This window comes from Rana temporaria, chromosome 1 (assembly GCF_905171775.1).
Source record: "Rana temporaria chromosome 1, aRanTem1.1, whole genome shotgun sequence".
NCBI classification, from domain to species: Eukaryota; Metazoa; Chordata; class Amphibia; order Anura; family Ranidae; genus Rana; species Rana temporaria.
Genome location: NC_053489.1, coordinates 569443427 through 569458744, shown reverse-complemented (window position 1 = coordinate 569458744; position 15318 = coordinate 569443427). Strand labels below are relative to the sequence as shown.

The following is a 15318-nucleotide window of genomic DNA, read 5'->3' as shown; positions in this document are numbered from 1 at the left end:
GGGTATGGACTGCGGGACTGGGCGTTCCTATTTGATTGACAGGCTTCCGACCATCGCATACAGCGCGTCACGAGTTTCCGAAAGTAGCCGAACGTCGGTGCGCAAGCGCCGTATATGGCCGCACCGACGTTCGGCCTCTTTCGGCAACGGGTGACGTGCTGTATGCGACGGTCGGAAGCCTGTCAATCAAATAGGAACGCCCAGTCCCGAAGATCATACCCGGAAGCCGCGGAGAACATCGATCTCTAAAAAGGTATGTACTGCATTGATAAAAAAAAAAAACACCCGATTGTGCTTCCCATAATAAGCCTCAAGCTAATGTTAAAAAAATTTGTTTTGGGGGAAAAAATATGTAGGTGATCATTGTCTTTCTTACATAAAATCAATCAGTGTAGACTATAAAGATCAAAAAACCCCAAAACAAAAAAGATAAAAAAAATCTTAAAGTTGCTCGCTGAACACTGGAGGATTATTTTGCATCACCTGAATGTGATATTTATGAACAAGAAGTGCAGAACAACCATATCCTAAAGGGGTTGTAAAGGCAGAAGGTTTTTTATCTTAATGCATTTTATGAGGTCCTTCTCTGTCCAGCGATGTCTGCGAGTGTCTCAGCTAGGGGTGGCCCGGCCATTAGAGCGCACGGATGCCGCCTCACCTATACATCGCCGCAACCCCCCTATCAATGCGTTTGGCCCCTTTCAGGACGCTGGGTGCATGGATTCCAATGTGGGGTGGGTGGTTTTTTGAAGCACTGGTTAAAGCCAGAGGCTCTATCAGGCTTCAAAATAGGGTGGGCTCGGGGTGCTGAGAATGCGCTCTGAGCCCACCCAGGTGTGTGAGAATAGTGAATGAATATTCCCTATTCTTACACTGAATCGCCTCTCCACCAATCAGGAAGCGCGGGTCTGAGACCCGTTTCCCATAAGGAAAAGCTCTCTGATTGGCCACTGAGGAGGGAGGAGACTAAAGCCGCCGACCAGCAGAAGGAGAAGCTGCTCATGATGCCTGAGGCCTCGTACACCAGACCGAGGAACTCGTCGGGCAAAACACATCGTTTTCCTCGACGAGTTCCTTGTTAGGCTTGTCGAGGAACTCGACAAGCTTGCTTTGCGTACACATGGTCAAGACAAATTCTCCTTGTTCTCAAACGCGGTGACATACAACACATACAACAGCCGGCGGAAGTTTGATTCCACTGGCACAACCCTTGGGGCTGCTTTTGCTAATTTCATGTGTTTGCGTGTTAAGTAAAAGTTTGGTAAGAGACGATTTGCACTTTTCAGTCTGTTACAGCTTGAAAAATGTGTTATCTTATCTCCATTACAAATGCTACTTTTACTCCCATCTCATACTTTATTCTGAGCAAGCGCGGGTTTCTTAGCATACACACGCTCGAGTTTCTCGTTGAAAACCAGCCCGACGAGGAACACGACGAGGAAATTGAGACTCCCGTCGAGGAAAAAGAGAACTTGCTCTCTTTTTTTCTCGTTGAGTTCCTCGACAGTTTCCTCGATGGAAAACGTACACACGACCGTTTTCCTCGGCAAAAAAGCTCTCCCACCAAGTTTCTTGATGGATTCTGTCGAGTTTCTCGGTCGTGTGTACGAGGCCTGAGGAGGAGAGTCGGGAAGCCGCTCGTGATTGCTCGCTATCGATGGGGAAGGTGCACCGACCGACCCGACTGTCAGTGATCCATAACTTTTAAAGAGTTCTGATTTCATGTGCTACATGTTTGTCACAGGTCATTATTGAAATTGAAATTATTGCCAACAGATCAGCATGTAAGTCAGGCTACTAGCGTGTTTTCCTTGAGCCTAGGTTCACATATGTGCGAAGCTGGAACCAGCTGCTGAGAGGCAGGATTTCAGGAGGTGGAGTCAGTACAGGATTGCTTGCAGACAGTAAGGTACCATGGGATTGTGTTGTCCTTAGAAACTTGACAGACTGGTTGTATACAACTCGATCAATTCAACCAGCCAGCCCATACATGGATCAAAATTAAGCAGGCTTCTGATAAACCAGCTGAATTTCGATCCTTGTATGGCCGACTTAAGGCTTTTCCTAAGAATTTTTGTTCGAAATCCTGCAAATGGGCAGAAAATTAAAAACACATAACAAAAACAAATGTAACCACCACATCTAGGCCTGCAATATGCCACATGGTTGCTCTTGAGTTCAGATACACGTTTACTATATGGATGGAATTGCTCAGATTTGTAATAGGTTTATTTTAAGAGGGGGAAGTTTGGGCTGATGACTTTTTAGCAAAGGCTCTGGATGTGTACTTTTCATAGGTCATGTCAAAAAATAATGTCTACCTTGCAATTCAATTTAAAGTGATTTAAAAGATAACTCAGAATTACAGAGGAGGTTTTTGCCTTTGAGGTTGTTCCTTTTTGCAAGCACATTATATCAGCTTAGTATAGACAGACTGATGGTAAACAGATGACTTTGGATTGGATGCTATTAAATATTGCTTATTTCAAATTTGACTTTGAGTTTAAGGTATTGATCTATCTAAGTTACATAAAGATTATACTGTGTGTTCATGTATGCATGATTATGGCATAAAAAGTATACCGATTATAATGTGAGTATTTTTTGTAGAAAAAAAAACTTGAAACATAAAAGCTGTTTATCTTTTTACCAATCAGAAATTTTGTGTCCTATGAAAATGTGACAAGTAAACACGGTGTCGGAGGCTTCATGCCATATGGAATGACTGGGATGCTGGCCGGAGCTGCTACTTGCTTCTACGCCTTCGTTGGATTTGACTGCATTGCAACAACCGGTGAGAACTAGTGGGAACACTTTAAATAGACCCTGAGGCCTTGATCGGCATGTAGAGCAAAGCTGGCTAGAATGTCAGCACAGACTTGGAAGATGGTATTAAAGTTCACGCTAAAGGCTAGAATACAAATGAATTAAAAGCTGTGAAATCATACAAATGAATGGCTCGTAATTCAGTTTTTTTTTTTATAAATCCTTGTATGTTGACCATCTTTTCTTATAACAAGCCCAAAAGATAATTTTATAAAGGGTAATCAACTGAATCGTGGGTATTACCTGTACATTTTTAAGATATATTAGGGTAGATTCAGGTAGCAATTACGCCTGCGTATCCATAGATACGCAGCGTAATTGCTAAGTAGCGCCGGCTATCGACTTTCTGTATTCAGAAAGCTCGATACGCCGACTGTAGCCTAAGATATGACTGGCATAAGGCTCTTATGCCGTCGTATCTTAGGCTGCATTCTTACGATGGCCGCTAGGTGGCGTTCCCGTAGTGGTCAGCGTAGAGTATGCAAATTGCATACTCACACCGATTCACAAACGTACGCGCACCCGGCGTTCGAGTTTTACGTCGTTTGCGTTCGTCGATTTCTGCGTAAGGCTGCTCCTGCTATTAGGAGGCGCAGCCAATGGTAAGTATACACGTCGTTCCTGCGTCGCGATTTTCGAAATTTACGTCGTTTGCGTAAGTGAATTGTGAATGGCGCTGGACGCCATTTACATTCACGTCGAAGCAAATGACGTCCTTGCGACGTCATTTACCGCAATGCACGTCGGTAAATTTTCCCGACGGAGCATGCGCAGTACGTTCGGCGCGGGAACGCGCCTAATTTAAATGATCCATGCCCCCCTACGGGATCATTTAAATTACGCGCGCTTACGCCGGCCACTTTTACGAAACGCCCCCGCAAATTACGGAGCAAATGCTTCGTGAATGAAGCGTAGCTCAAGTCATTTACAGAGGCGTAGCGTAAAAACGGTACGCTGCGCATCCGTAGTAGTGCGCGCCCCTACCTGAATCTACCCCGTTGTTGTTTTTATATTTTCCAATGCGCAAAAATACCCTAACAATGACATTCTTTTATTTGCTCACTTTTGATCTGTGAGCAAATCAATGCATTTTTAAATATCTTTTCCATAGTGCAAAATATACCTGTTGATTTTTCCAGAAATTGTGTGACCTGATGCATTTCCTGTGCTATGTGTCTGTGCAAAAGGAGTGATTATGGAGATGGGGAAGGGGGAATGAGATGAGGAATGGTCTGTGATCTTTTTAATCCATCAGAAATAAAGTAGGCAGGGCTGACACCTTGGGGGAGAATTACTAAGACTGGAGCATTCAGAATCTGGTGAAGCTGTGCATTGCAGCCAATCAGCTTTTAACTTTAACTTGTTCAATCAAGCTTTGACAATAAAACCTGGAAGCTGATTGGTTTCTACGCAGAGCTGCATCACATTTTGCACTCTCCAGGTTTAGTAAATAACCCCCCATGTGCTTAGGAATTCAGAGCTGTGTTGTCATGTCAAAAGGATTGTAGGAAAATACTGAAAAATGTTTCAGGCACACCAGCAGTAATTTTTCTGTACAGTATGTATAAAACGATGGGGGGGAGTGCATGTATTCCCAACAAGCACTAAATACAGTCAGGTCCATAAATATTGGGAAATCGACACAATTCTACTTTATTAGAGTAGAACGGCTGGTACTGGTACTCTTATAGGCATTACCAGTGGGGAAGCTAGACATTATTTCACCCGGGGCAAAGAATCAGTTCGGTGCCCCCCCTTATGGGACAAGATTAGGCAGAAGTGAGAAACTCCCAGGCCATAGCTGTTGAAACAGCTGTCTGTCCCCTCCCCCATACTCCTCTGTTGTCCTCCCTGCTCCTCTGGTCCTCCCCCTGCTTCTTTGTTCCCCCCAGGTGAGCACTGCGGGGAGGGAGAGGAGGTGAGTGCTGCGGGAAGGGAGAGACAGAGGAGCGGAGGAGCGCGGCGGTCTGCTGTCACTGAAGCCGGCCCACTGAGCCATCGGCCCACCGGGAAACTCCCTCTGGCCAGTCCATCCCTGGCCTGAAGTCTGGAACACATAGACATCACCAGACGCTGGGTTTCATCCCTGGTGATGCTCTGCCAGGCCTCTACTGCAACTGTCTTCAGTTCCTGCTTGTTCTTGGGGCATTTTCCCTTCAGTTTTGTCTTCAGCAAGTGAAATGCCAGATTCAGGTCAGGTGATTGACTTGGGCATTGCATTACATGCCACTTCATTCCCTTAAAAAACTCTTTGGTTGCTTTCGCAGTATGCTTCAGGTAATTGTCCATCTGCACTGTGAAGCTCTGTCCAATGAGTTCTGAAGCATTTGGCTGAATATGAGCAGATAATAATATTGCGCAAAACACTTCAGAATTCATCCTGCTGCTTTTGTTAGCAGTCACATCATCAATAAATACAAGAGAACCAGTTCCATTGGCAGCCATACATGCCCACTCCATGACACTACCACCACCATGCTTCACTGATGAGGTGGTATGCTTTGGATCATGAGCAGTTACTTTCCTTCTCCATACTCTTCTCTTCCCATCACTCTGGTACAAGTTGATCTTGGTCTCATTTGTCTATAGGACGTTGTTCCAGAACTGTGAAAGTTTTTTTAGATGTTGTTTGGCAAACTCTAATCTGGCCTTCCCGTTTTTGAGGCTCACCAATGGTTTACATCTTGTGGTGAACCCTCTGTATTCACTCTGGTGAAGTCTTCTCTTGATTGTTGACTTTGACACACATACACCTACCTCCTGGAGAGTGTTCTTGATCTGGCTAACTGTTGTGAAGGGAGTTTTCTTCACCAGGGAAAGAATTCTTCGGTCATCAAACACAGTTGTTTTCTGTGGTCTTCCGGGTCTTTTGGTGTTGCTAAGCTCACCAGTGCATTCTTTCTTTTAAGGATGTTCCAAACAGTTGATTTGGCCACACCAAATGTTTCTGCTATCTCTCTGATGGGTTTGTTTTGTTTTTTCAGCCTAATGATGGCTTGCTTCACTGATAGTGACAGCTCTTTGGATCTCATATTGAGAGTTGACAGCAACAGATTCTAAATGCAAATAGCACACTTGAAATTAATTCTGGACCTTTAATCTGCTCCTTGTAAATGGAATAATGAGGGAATAACACACACCTGGCCATGGAACAGCTGAGCAGCCAATGGTTCCATTACTTTTTGTCCCTTTAAAAGTGGGAGGCACATATACAAACTGTAAATACCCTCAAATTAAAGCTGAAAGTCTGCAGTTAAAGCACATCTTATTCGTTTCATTTCAAATCCATTGTGGTGGTGTATAGAGCCAAAAAGATTAGAATTGTGTCGATGTACCAATATTTACCTGACTGTATGTTTGTTTTTTTCGTTTTGACTTCACATACGCTTTTTAAGTAGAGTATTTACAGTAAGTTAGCGCTCTGGCTAGTGTGTTGCTTTTCTGGCACAAAAGTTCTTAGCATTCACCAAAAGCAAGTAAAAATAACAGTGGCCCAGATTCACAGAGATCGGCGTATCTCTGTGCGGGCGTAACGTATCTCATTTACGTTACGCCGCCGCAAGTTTTTCAGGCAAGTGCTTTATTCACAAAGCACTTGCGTGTAAATTTGCGGCGGCGTAACGTAAATCACCCGGCGGAATTCAAATTTGGCGGGTAGGGGGCGTGTATCATTTAAATGATGCGCGTCCCCGTGCCGAACGAACTGCGCATGCGCCGTCCCTAAAATATCCCAGCGTGCATTGCTCTAAATGACGTCGCAAGGACGTCATTGGTTTTGACGTGGACGTAAATTACGTCCAGCACCATTCACGGACGACTTACGCAAACTACGTAATTTTATACATTTTCGACGCGGGAACGACGGCCATACTTAACATTGACTGCGCCTCATAGACCCAGGGGCAACTTTACGCCGGAAAAAGCCTAACGTAAACGTCGTAACTTTGCTGCGTCGACCGCGCGTACGTTTGGGAATTCGCGTATCTAGCTAATTTGCATACTCGACTGGGAAATCGACGGAAGCGCCACCTAGCGGGCAAAAAAAAAATTGCAGTTAAGATCCGACGGCGTAAGAGACTTATGCCCCGTACACACCATCACTTTATGTGATGAAAAAAAACGACATTTTCTGTGAAGTAAAAAATGACGTTTTTGAAACTTCAATTTTTAAAGACGAAGTTGCCTACACACCATCGTTTTTCTCACAATGTTCTAGCAAAGCGAGGTTACGTTCTCACCACTTTTTCCATTGAAGCTTGCTTCATAAGTAGCTTCTGGGCATGCGCGGGTGAAAAAACGTTGTTTTAAACGACGTTTTTTACTACACACGGTCAATTTCTGTGAAGTAAAAAATGACGTTTTGAAAAACGACACATAAAATTGAAGCAATTTTTTTTGGTCGTTTTTTACAAGACATAAAATGACGTTTTCCCCCACACACAGTCAATTAAAGTGACGTTTTTAAAAACGTCGTTTTTTTTCATCACATAAAGTGATGGTGTGTACGGGGCATTACGCCTGTCGGATCTACTGAATATCTATGCGTAACTGATTCTATGAATCAGTCGCATAGATACGACGGCGCTAGGCAGAGATGCGACGGCGTATCTGGAGATGCGCCGTCGTATCTCTTTTGTGAATGTGGGCCAGTGTTTCTGGGTTGTCTTTACTGTTGTTATACAGTATCCTACACATTATTGCACACCCTAAAAACTCTCTCCTCTACGGAAATTCTTAAATGCTAAGCCTACATTTTACAAAAAAAAAAATAATTGCTCATATACAAGAAAAAAATTGCAGTTATTATGTTTTTGTAAATCAGTAGATTGTGAGGGCAAAGCTCCTGCAAACTTTTCCTCCAGCTCCATGTCAGTACCGAGGTACATACTGTACTTTCAGTTAGAGAGCTGGAGGAAGAGGAACAGTCAATGGACTACGATTGTAGTAATCACCACATTTATGTTCTATTGAGAACCACAGATGGCCATTAATGAGCAAGAACGTTCATTCATTCACAGAGTCATGCACAGCCACGCAAATTTCAAAAGTGACAGCAGCTGCAGGGGAGACAAACCCCCGCACCTACTGTAGATATAGGTGTAACATGGGGCAGTAGGGGGAGTTATCCTTGATTGTTTTACATAAACCTTAAAACAAGTCCTTAAAGCTGGCTACACACTATTCGTTTTTTTTTTCGTTCAACCCTTTAAAAAAAAATAAGTTGCCAGCTCCGGTCGGAGCCGCTGTACTAACCATGTGAGGTTAGATCGGCAAACTCCCCCACTGAGCCCCCCTCACCAGAACACTCTGATCAGCGCTCTCAGTCATTGGCTGAGAGCGCTGATCGGGAGTCTGTCGGATATTGGTTTTCCAGCATGCGTGTCCAACAGAAGCCGACTGAATGTCCAGCTTCTGTCGGACTGACATACACACAGGCCAGTATGTACCTGGCTTAACTCTTGAAGTGTATGAAAATACTAACAATAAACTTCGATAATTTGCTCAGTTGAAGACATTTTGTGAAAGCTCTTTGATAAGTGCAAAACACCATGGAAGGAATCCAGTGAGAAGAGTTATCAGCCCTGCCCATTTCTCCGTTGTGAACCACAGAACACCTTCTCCTATGTTATGAAGATAGGAGGGAGATGTTCTGTAATGAAAATCAAAAGCAAGCAGCCTTGGGAAATGATGCTGCTCCATAGATGCAGTACATCTTGCCAGAAATCCAGTGAGCTTGTAGCTTTCTGTGCTCGGGGCCCTGGGGAACTACGGGTCCCTGGGGACCCCCAGACCTCTAAAAAAAAATGGCCCTTTAATAAAAAATAAAATAAAAATATATTAAAAAAATATATATATTTTTTATTTAAAAATAAATAAAAAAAGGGGCGTTGCCATCTGGGGCCTCCGGGCCCCTGGGGACCCCTAAAAATTGTCCCTTTAATAAAAAATAAAAATATATTAAAATATATATTAAAAATATATTAAAAATATTTTTTTTTAATTTAAAAATAAATACAAAATTGGGGGGTTGCCATCTGGGGCCCTGGGGGGCTCCGGGCCCCTAGGGGCCTCCGGACCCCTAAAAAAAAAAAAAATTTTTTTTTTTTTTTTTTTTTTTTAAAGGGGGTTGCTTTGGGCCCCCAACAGTGACAGGGCCCAGGGCACCTGCCCCATTTGCCCTGCGGTAAAGACGGCCCTGATTGTTCTCAGTTCTCTCTGTGGACTAAAGGACACTATTTGTGATGGAAAATGGATAAGGGGAAAATATTATGTAGTCCTGTCCTAGGCTTGTGTAACACTTCTCCGCAGTACCGAGACTGTGCAATGTCACACTATAGCCTCATACACACGATCGGACTTCCATCTGACTTTTCAGTGGATTTTTGTCCGAATGGGCGTTGGCCGTGAACTTGTTTTGCATACACACGGCAGAACATTTTCAGCCAACTTTCACCAAATCACATGTTTTTTTCAGCTCTTTACCGCTAACCCTTTGGGCAACTTCTGCTATTGTTGGCTGATCTTTAGCATTGGTTCTGAGCATGCGTGTTTGTACTTTGGACTTTAGTCCGATGGACTTGTGTACACACGATAGGATTATCCTCCATCGGACATTTGTTGACGGAAAGTTTGAGAGCATGCACAGCGAACATTTGTCCGTTGAAAAACCAAAAACAATTGTCTGATGGAGCACACACACGGTCGGATTGTCCGATAAAACACGTTCGTCGGACCGTTGTTGTGAAAAAGTCAGATCGTGTGTATGGGCCTTAACAAGTGTGCTACTAAGGACTGGTAAGCTGCAGTAGATTACATTTTGTACTTGAGTTTCGATATGCTTAAAAGAATACCGTATATACTCGAGTATAAGCCGACCCGAATATAAGCCAAGGCACCTAATTTTACCACAAAAAAATGGGAAAGCGTATTGACTCGAGTATAAGCCTAGGGTGTCCATCTGCATGCCTTAGGCCCCGTACACACGACCGAGCTTCTCGGCAGAATTCAGCCAGAAACTCGGTCGGAGCTGAATTCTGCCGAGAAACCCGGGCGTGTGTACACTTTCGGCCGAGGAAGCCGACGAGTTCCTCGTCGAGCCAAATAGAGAACATGTTCTCTATTTCCTCATTGTTCAATGAGGAAAGTTGGCTCGCCGAGATCCTCGGCGGCTTCACACAGAACTCGACGAGCAAAACGATGAGTTTTGCCCGTCGAGTTCCTCAGACGTGTGTACGGGGCCTTACTGTGCCTTACTTTGCCTCACTGTGTCCATGTGCATGCCTCACTGTGTCCATGCCTCACTGTGCCCATGCCTCATTGTGTCCATGCCTCACTATGCCCATACCTCACTGTGCCCATACCTCACTGTGCCCATGCCTCACTGTGTCCATGCCTCACTGTGCCCATGCCTCACTGTGTCCATGCCTCACTGTGCCTCACTGTGCCCATGCCTCACTGTGCCCATGACTAGACTTACGTTTAACATGGGAGTATATAGAAGGGGTGCCCGGCTTTGAAAAATTGGTGCTCGCCGGCCGTAGGTCCCCCAGACAGCAAACTTTGCACACCTGTAGAAGAGAACTGGGGCTACGTGTGTGCCAAGTTCCAGGGGACCTACGGCCGGCTGGTACCGGGTCCCCAAAGTTCCCGGAGAAATTACTGTTTAACATGGGAGTCTATGGAAGGGGTACCCGACTTTGAAATATCAGTGCTCCCTGGCCATAGGTCCCCTGGACAACAAACTTTGCACATTTGTAGAGGAAGAGTGGGGCTATATGTGTGCCAAGTTTGGGGTCCATGGGACCGGCCGGTACTGGGTCTCCAAAGTCCAGGAGCAAAAAGGTGACTTGAGTATAAGCCGAGGGGAGCATTTTCAGCACAAAAAATGTGCTTAAAAACTTGGCTTATACTCGAGTATATACAATAGTTATTAGTAGGAAGGGGTTTATGACGTGAGTATATTATTATGATTGCTGAGTAAAAAAAACTGTGGTTCTGATTTCCTTTTTGACTTGCATATCTGATCATGTTCAAACATCGATTAGTGAATCTTTCTCAACCTGTGCTTTGACCTGTTTACTTGCAGGGGAGGAAGTACGGAATCCACAGAAAGCAATACCCATTGGAATTGTGACCTCTCTGCTGGTGTGCTTTATGGCGTATTTTGGAGTATCAGCAGCTCTGACCCTAATGATGCCATATTACTTGCTGGATGAGAAGAGCCCACTGCCTGTTGCATTTGAGTATGTTGGCTGGGGTCCTGCCAAATATGTTGTGGCTGTTGGTTCTCTTTGTGCCCTCTCAACCAGGTAAATACCTCACTACAATATCTAAAATGTGAACAAGTTAAAACTAGTGTATTGTGCTGAATAGGGAACATAGTATAAAGAATGGCTTTCTCTAGATCATACTACAGCTGTGATTCTTGTGTATGGCAGCTTAACAAGCATTAGATGAGATGACTGCATTGATTTTTTTAGGCCTTTTCACTCTATTTTCACCTGCTGATCTGGCCAGTAAAGCCTCGTACACCCGATCAGATTATCCAACGGGAATTGAGTGATGACAGGCTATTGTCGGAAAATCCAACCGTTTGTATCGGACAATTGTTGTCAGATTTTCCGCCAACAAATGTGGGATAGCATGCTTTAAAATTGTCTGCCAACACACGTTATAATCAGTAAAAGCAAAAAAAAAATTTTCATTTTGGGATAAAGGTTTACAAGAATCAATACAATCTGATCATTGTAAATATCCCTGCTAAATGGTTTGTTTCATCCATTTAAACTGATACATCTGGAAGAGAACTTGTTTTGAAAAACAACAGACTTGCCAGGTGAAGATATTGGAAAGAAAGTCTAAAAAAGAAAACAAATGCAGCACTCACATCTAAGAATTGGTGAGCTGCAATATATCAAATATTTGCTTTTGGGTTTATTACCGCTTTATCGTTGACATTTGCTAAAATATAATTGCAGCCTGATTCTCCAAATCTGTTTGAACCAATGACTGTGCATTTTGTTTTAAGGGTCTACCATTTGGGCTTATTTACTCAAAGAATATTCTGTAAATCATTTCCCTTTAGAGAGTGATTGCACCCAGGGACTAGCCACTTGCGCCATTCTGGCACTTTGTTCTGGTCTCAGTCATAAGTCTCATACACACGATCGGACTTCCATCTGATTTTTTTCATGAATTTTGGTCCGAAGGGCGTTGGCTGTGAACTTGTTCTGCATACACACGGCAGAACATTTTCAGCCAACATTCACCAAATCATGTGTTTTTTCAGCTCTTTATCGCCACCCTTTTGGCAACTTCTGCTATTGTTGTCTGATGTTTAGCATTGGCTCTGAGCATGCGTGTTTTTATTTCGGATTTTAGTCCGATGGACTTGTGTACACATCGAACATTTGTTGTTGGAAAGTTTGAGAGCATTCACAGCGAATATTTGTCCGTTAAAAAACCGAAAACAATTGTCCGATGGAGCATACAGACGGTCGATTGTCCGATGAAACACGTCTGTCGGATCGTTGTTGTCAAAAAGTCTGATGGTGTGTATGGGCCTTTAGTGTGCCTGGGAGCAATGCTAGCATATTGAAATATTATCAGACTTATGGCTATAAAACTGGTAGATATTCCTCAACAACAACAGAAGGGAAGATTTCCAGAAATAAATTGTCTGAGAGTCAAGACCCTTTTCTATATTCATCTTCCAGTGCTTATGCAATACTTCTACTAGGCCCCAACTAGTGGGAACACTCTCTGCACAGTAATGGACACCAGTGGCATGTATTATCACCTGTAGGAAGATCACAAATGACCCCATTATCACAAGTGATATTCCAAACATGTAAATGCATATGACACACAAAGTGCATGATAAAAGCTATGTCGTTATAGCAGGGGCGGACTGACCATTGGGACTTTCGGGCACTGCCCGAGAGCCCCATGCCACTAGGGGGCCCCATCAGGGTTGCCAGGCTCAATAAAACCAGGGACAGTATGAAAAAATCTGTGTTTTTTTTACATCTGTCCCTGCTATGTCTTAAACCGACATGCTTTTGATGTGAAAATCCTGAGATTTTAGCTGCCCCGCCTCTGCACTGCCTCCTGGCATGGTGGCCATCTGTAAGCCCAGGGGCCCCATAATCTTCTATTGCCCGGGGGCCCCATGGGTTGTCAGTCCACCCCTGCGTTATAGTTAGTTGCATTTGGCATGCTGTTTTTTTTTTACATACATTTAGACCCCTTTCACACTGTAGAGTTTTTACAGCGTTTTAGTGTTAAAAATAGCTCTCTTAAAACGCTCATAAAACGCTCATCATGCATCTCAATGGACCCTTTCACACTGAGGCGTTGCGCTGGCGGGGCGTTGAGAAAATTCCTGCAAGCAGCATCTTTGGAGCAGCTTTTGGGCGCTGAAAAAAACGCTACAAAAACACCCCTCTTCGTTGAAAGGAATTGTAAGCACTGTAAAAACGCCTGAATAGCGCCTATAATCCGCTCTGAGCTGTAGAAAAGTCACATGATCTCCCTAAAATCAAAACATGCAAGCAAAAAAAAGAGCATCTACAACAGCAGGAATGAAATTTCCTATGCTTCAATAACGCTGGAAAAACGCTGTTAAAACGCCCGCAGCGTTGCGTTAATTTTACCGCTAGCGCCCTAAAAACATGGTAAAAACGCGGTAATAGCGCTAAAGACGTTTTAGGGCATTTTTGCAGCGCCTCAGTGTGAAAGGGCTCTTAAATTCTATAAACAAGCATAGGGTTAGGAACTAAGAGAGTGCCATGAGCAAGGATAATATGCAATACGCAGTAACCCATAGCAACCAATTAGAAATCACCACTAACTGAACCAACTTTGCTGCCCTTACACATATATGTATTTAAGTACAATATTTAAGATAAACTAGTTAGAAAGTTCACCCAAATATGCCATCTTATCTGCCTAGTAATGTCATGTTGAGAGTTTTGTTTTGTGCTCTTTATACAAGGTTAAATCTGTAAAAGCTGAACTTTAGGCAGATATAAAATACGCCAATGAGTGCAATTATGTGTTCATTAAAAAATCACTGTGTGAAAGTTGTTGAAATGTGGATACTGTTGATTAACGAGTCAAATTTATGCTGCTAGTTATCCCCTGAAAAGCAGTACTAGGATAGGTAGAAGCAGCACTGGGAGCCAGTCAGGTGTGCTATATACACACGTGTTGACAAGTAACAAGCGAATAGGACGAGAGCAGAGAGATGCTCCTTTATTGTCCAATCATAAGATGGGTCCAAGAAAGTGACCAGGCTGTATTGCTTAACCACTTGCTTACTGGGCACATATACCCCCTTCCTGCCCAGGTGAAATTTCAGCACTGTCACGCAGTTTACACACAGAGCTCCACGTCCCTGTCTCCGTGACCGCCGATCGCGGGTGCCTGGCAGACATCGCGGTCGCCAGGCACGCGCATCGGCACCTGACTGACGCGGCGGGCTAGCACGCTCGCTGCCGGCACCGCTCGCGCGCCCCCCAGTGGCCCGGAGGCCGTATAAAGACGGCCTCCCGGCAATTCAGAGCCACAATGTGGCTGTAAAAACCCGCCGTGCGGACGGGAAGTGGTTAAAGCAGACCTTCAGTAATTTTTTTCATCTTTCCATCTATTAAATCTTCTGCCCTAGTTGTTTTAACTTTTGATAGTAAAACATTATTTTTCTGCCAGTAAAATACCTTATACAGCCCACTTCCTGTTTCTTGTCTGGTCATTAGCCTAGGCTTATGACATCATGCACATCTCTCTCTCTCACTCTCCTGACAGGAAGGGAGGGGGGATGAGTCATAACAGGGCCAATGAGAGTTGTAGGGCTCTCAGAGCTGGAGGTGTGCCCCTGCGTGTCTGTGTAAATCCAGGCAGTGAACAGGCAGCAGCTTTAGCTGCCCACAGTTAAAATGGCTGCAGCCAGGCTTAGTGGAGGGAGATTTCTGCAGCATATTTGGCAAGTACAGAATCACAGTATATATAAAATATACTGCAAAGTGGTTGGAGGGAAGCTTCAGAATGGAAAAGATGTTTTTATTACAAATTATGTGAGCAGACTGCAGTTCCTCTTTGAATGCATTAAATAAGTTGGGCTCAGCAACCTGGATGTAAATTTCAGAACATGACTGACAAAATGAGAAAACTTTGTCAGGTAAATCTACATATATATATATATTTTATCCGTGTATTTATCTGTTTGCCCACAGTTCAGCTTTACATTTGTTACAATTTTGCCAACTGTTTTCTTTAAATGTTCAAGTTGTATGGCACACATTTCAGCCACTATAATAAGAGTTTTATTGAGCCCTTCAAATCCAGACCCACTTTTTAATTAGCGATCTCCTTGCCTGACCTGGCTCAGCTTCCTGGACCTGCTGAGGCTTAATGTGGTGGTGGATATATATGCATCTGTCATAAGCCAATGCACTATACAGATTTGCTTACCTAATAATATGCACTTACAAA

The 15318-nt window shown here is 43.8% G+C and overlaps 1 protein-coding gene across 3 annotated transcripts in view; it reads left to right on the top strand.

Moving 5' to 3' along the window:
- The window catches only part of SLC7A2 (solute carrier family 7 member 2), a 166848-nt gene that overhangs the window by 119929 nt on the left and 31601 nt on the right, over positions 1–15318 (top strand). For all 3 annotated transcript variants that reach the window (XM_040334610.1, XM_040334605.1, XM_040334609.1), the window contains exons 5-6: positions 2658–2794; positions 10913–11135. In XM_040334610.1, the coding sequence (XP_040190544.1) occupies positions 2658–2794; positions 10913–11135 (360 nt within the window). The remainder of the gene's footprint in view (positions 1–2657; positions 2795–10912; positions 11136–15318) is intronic.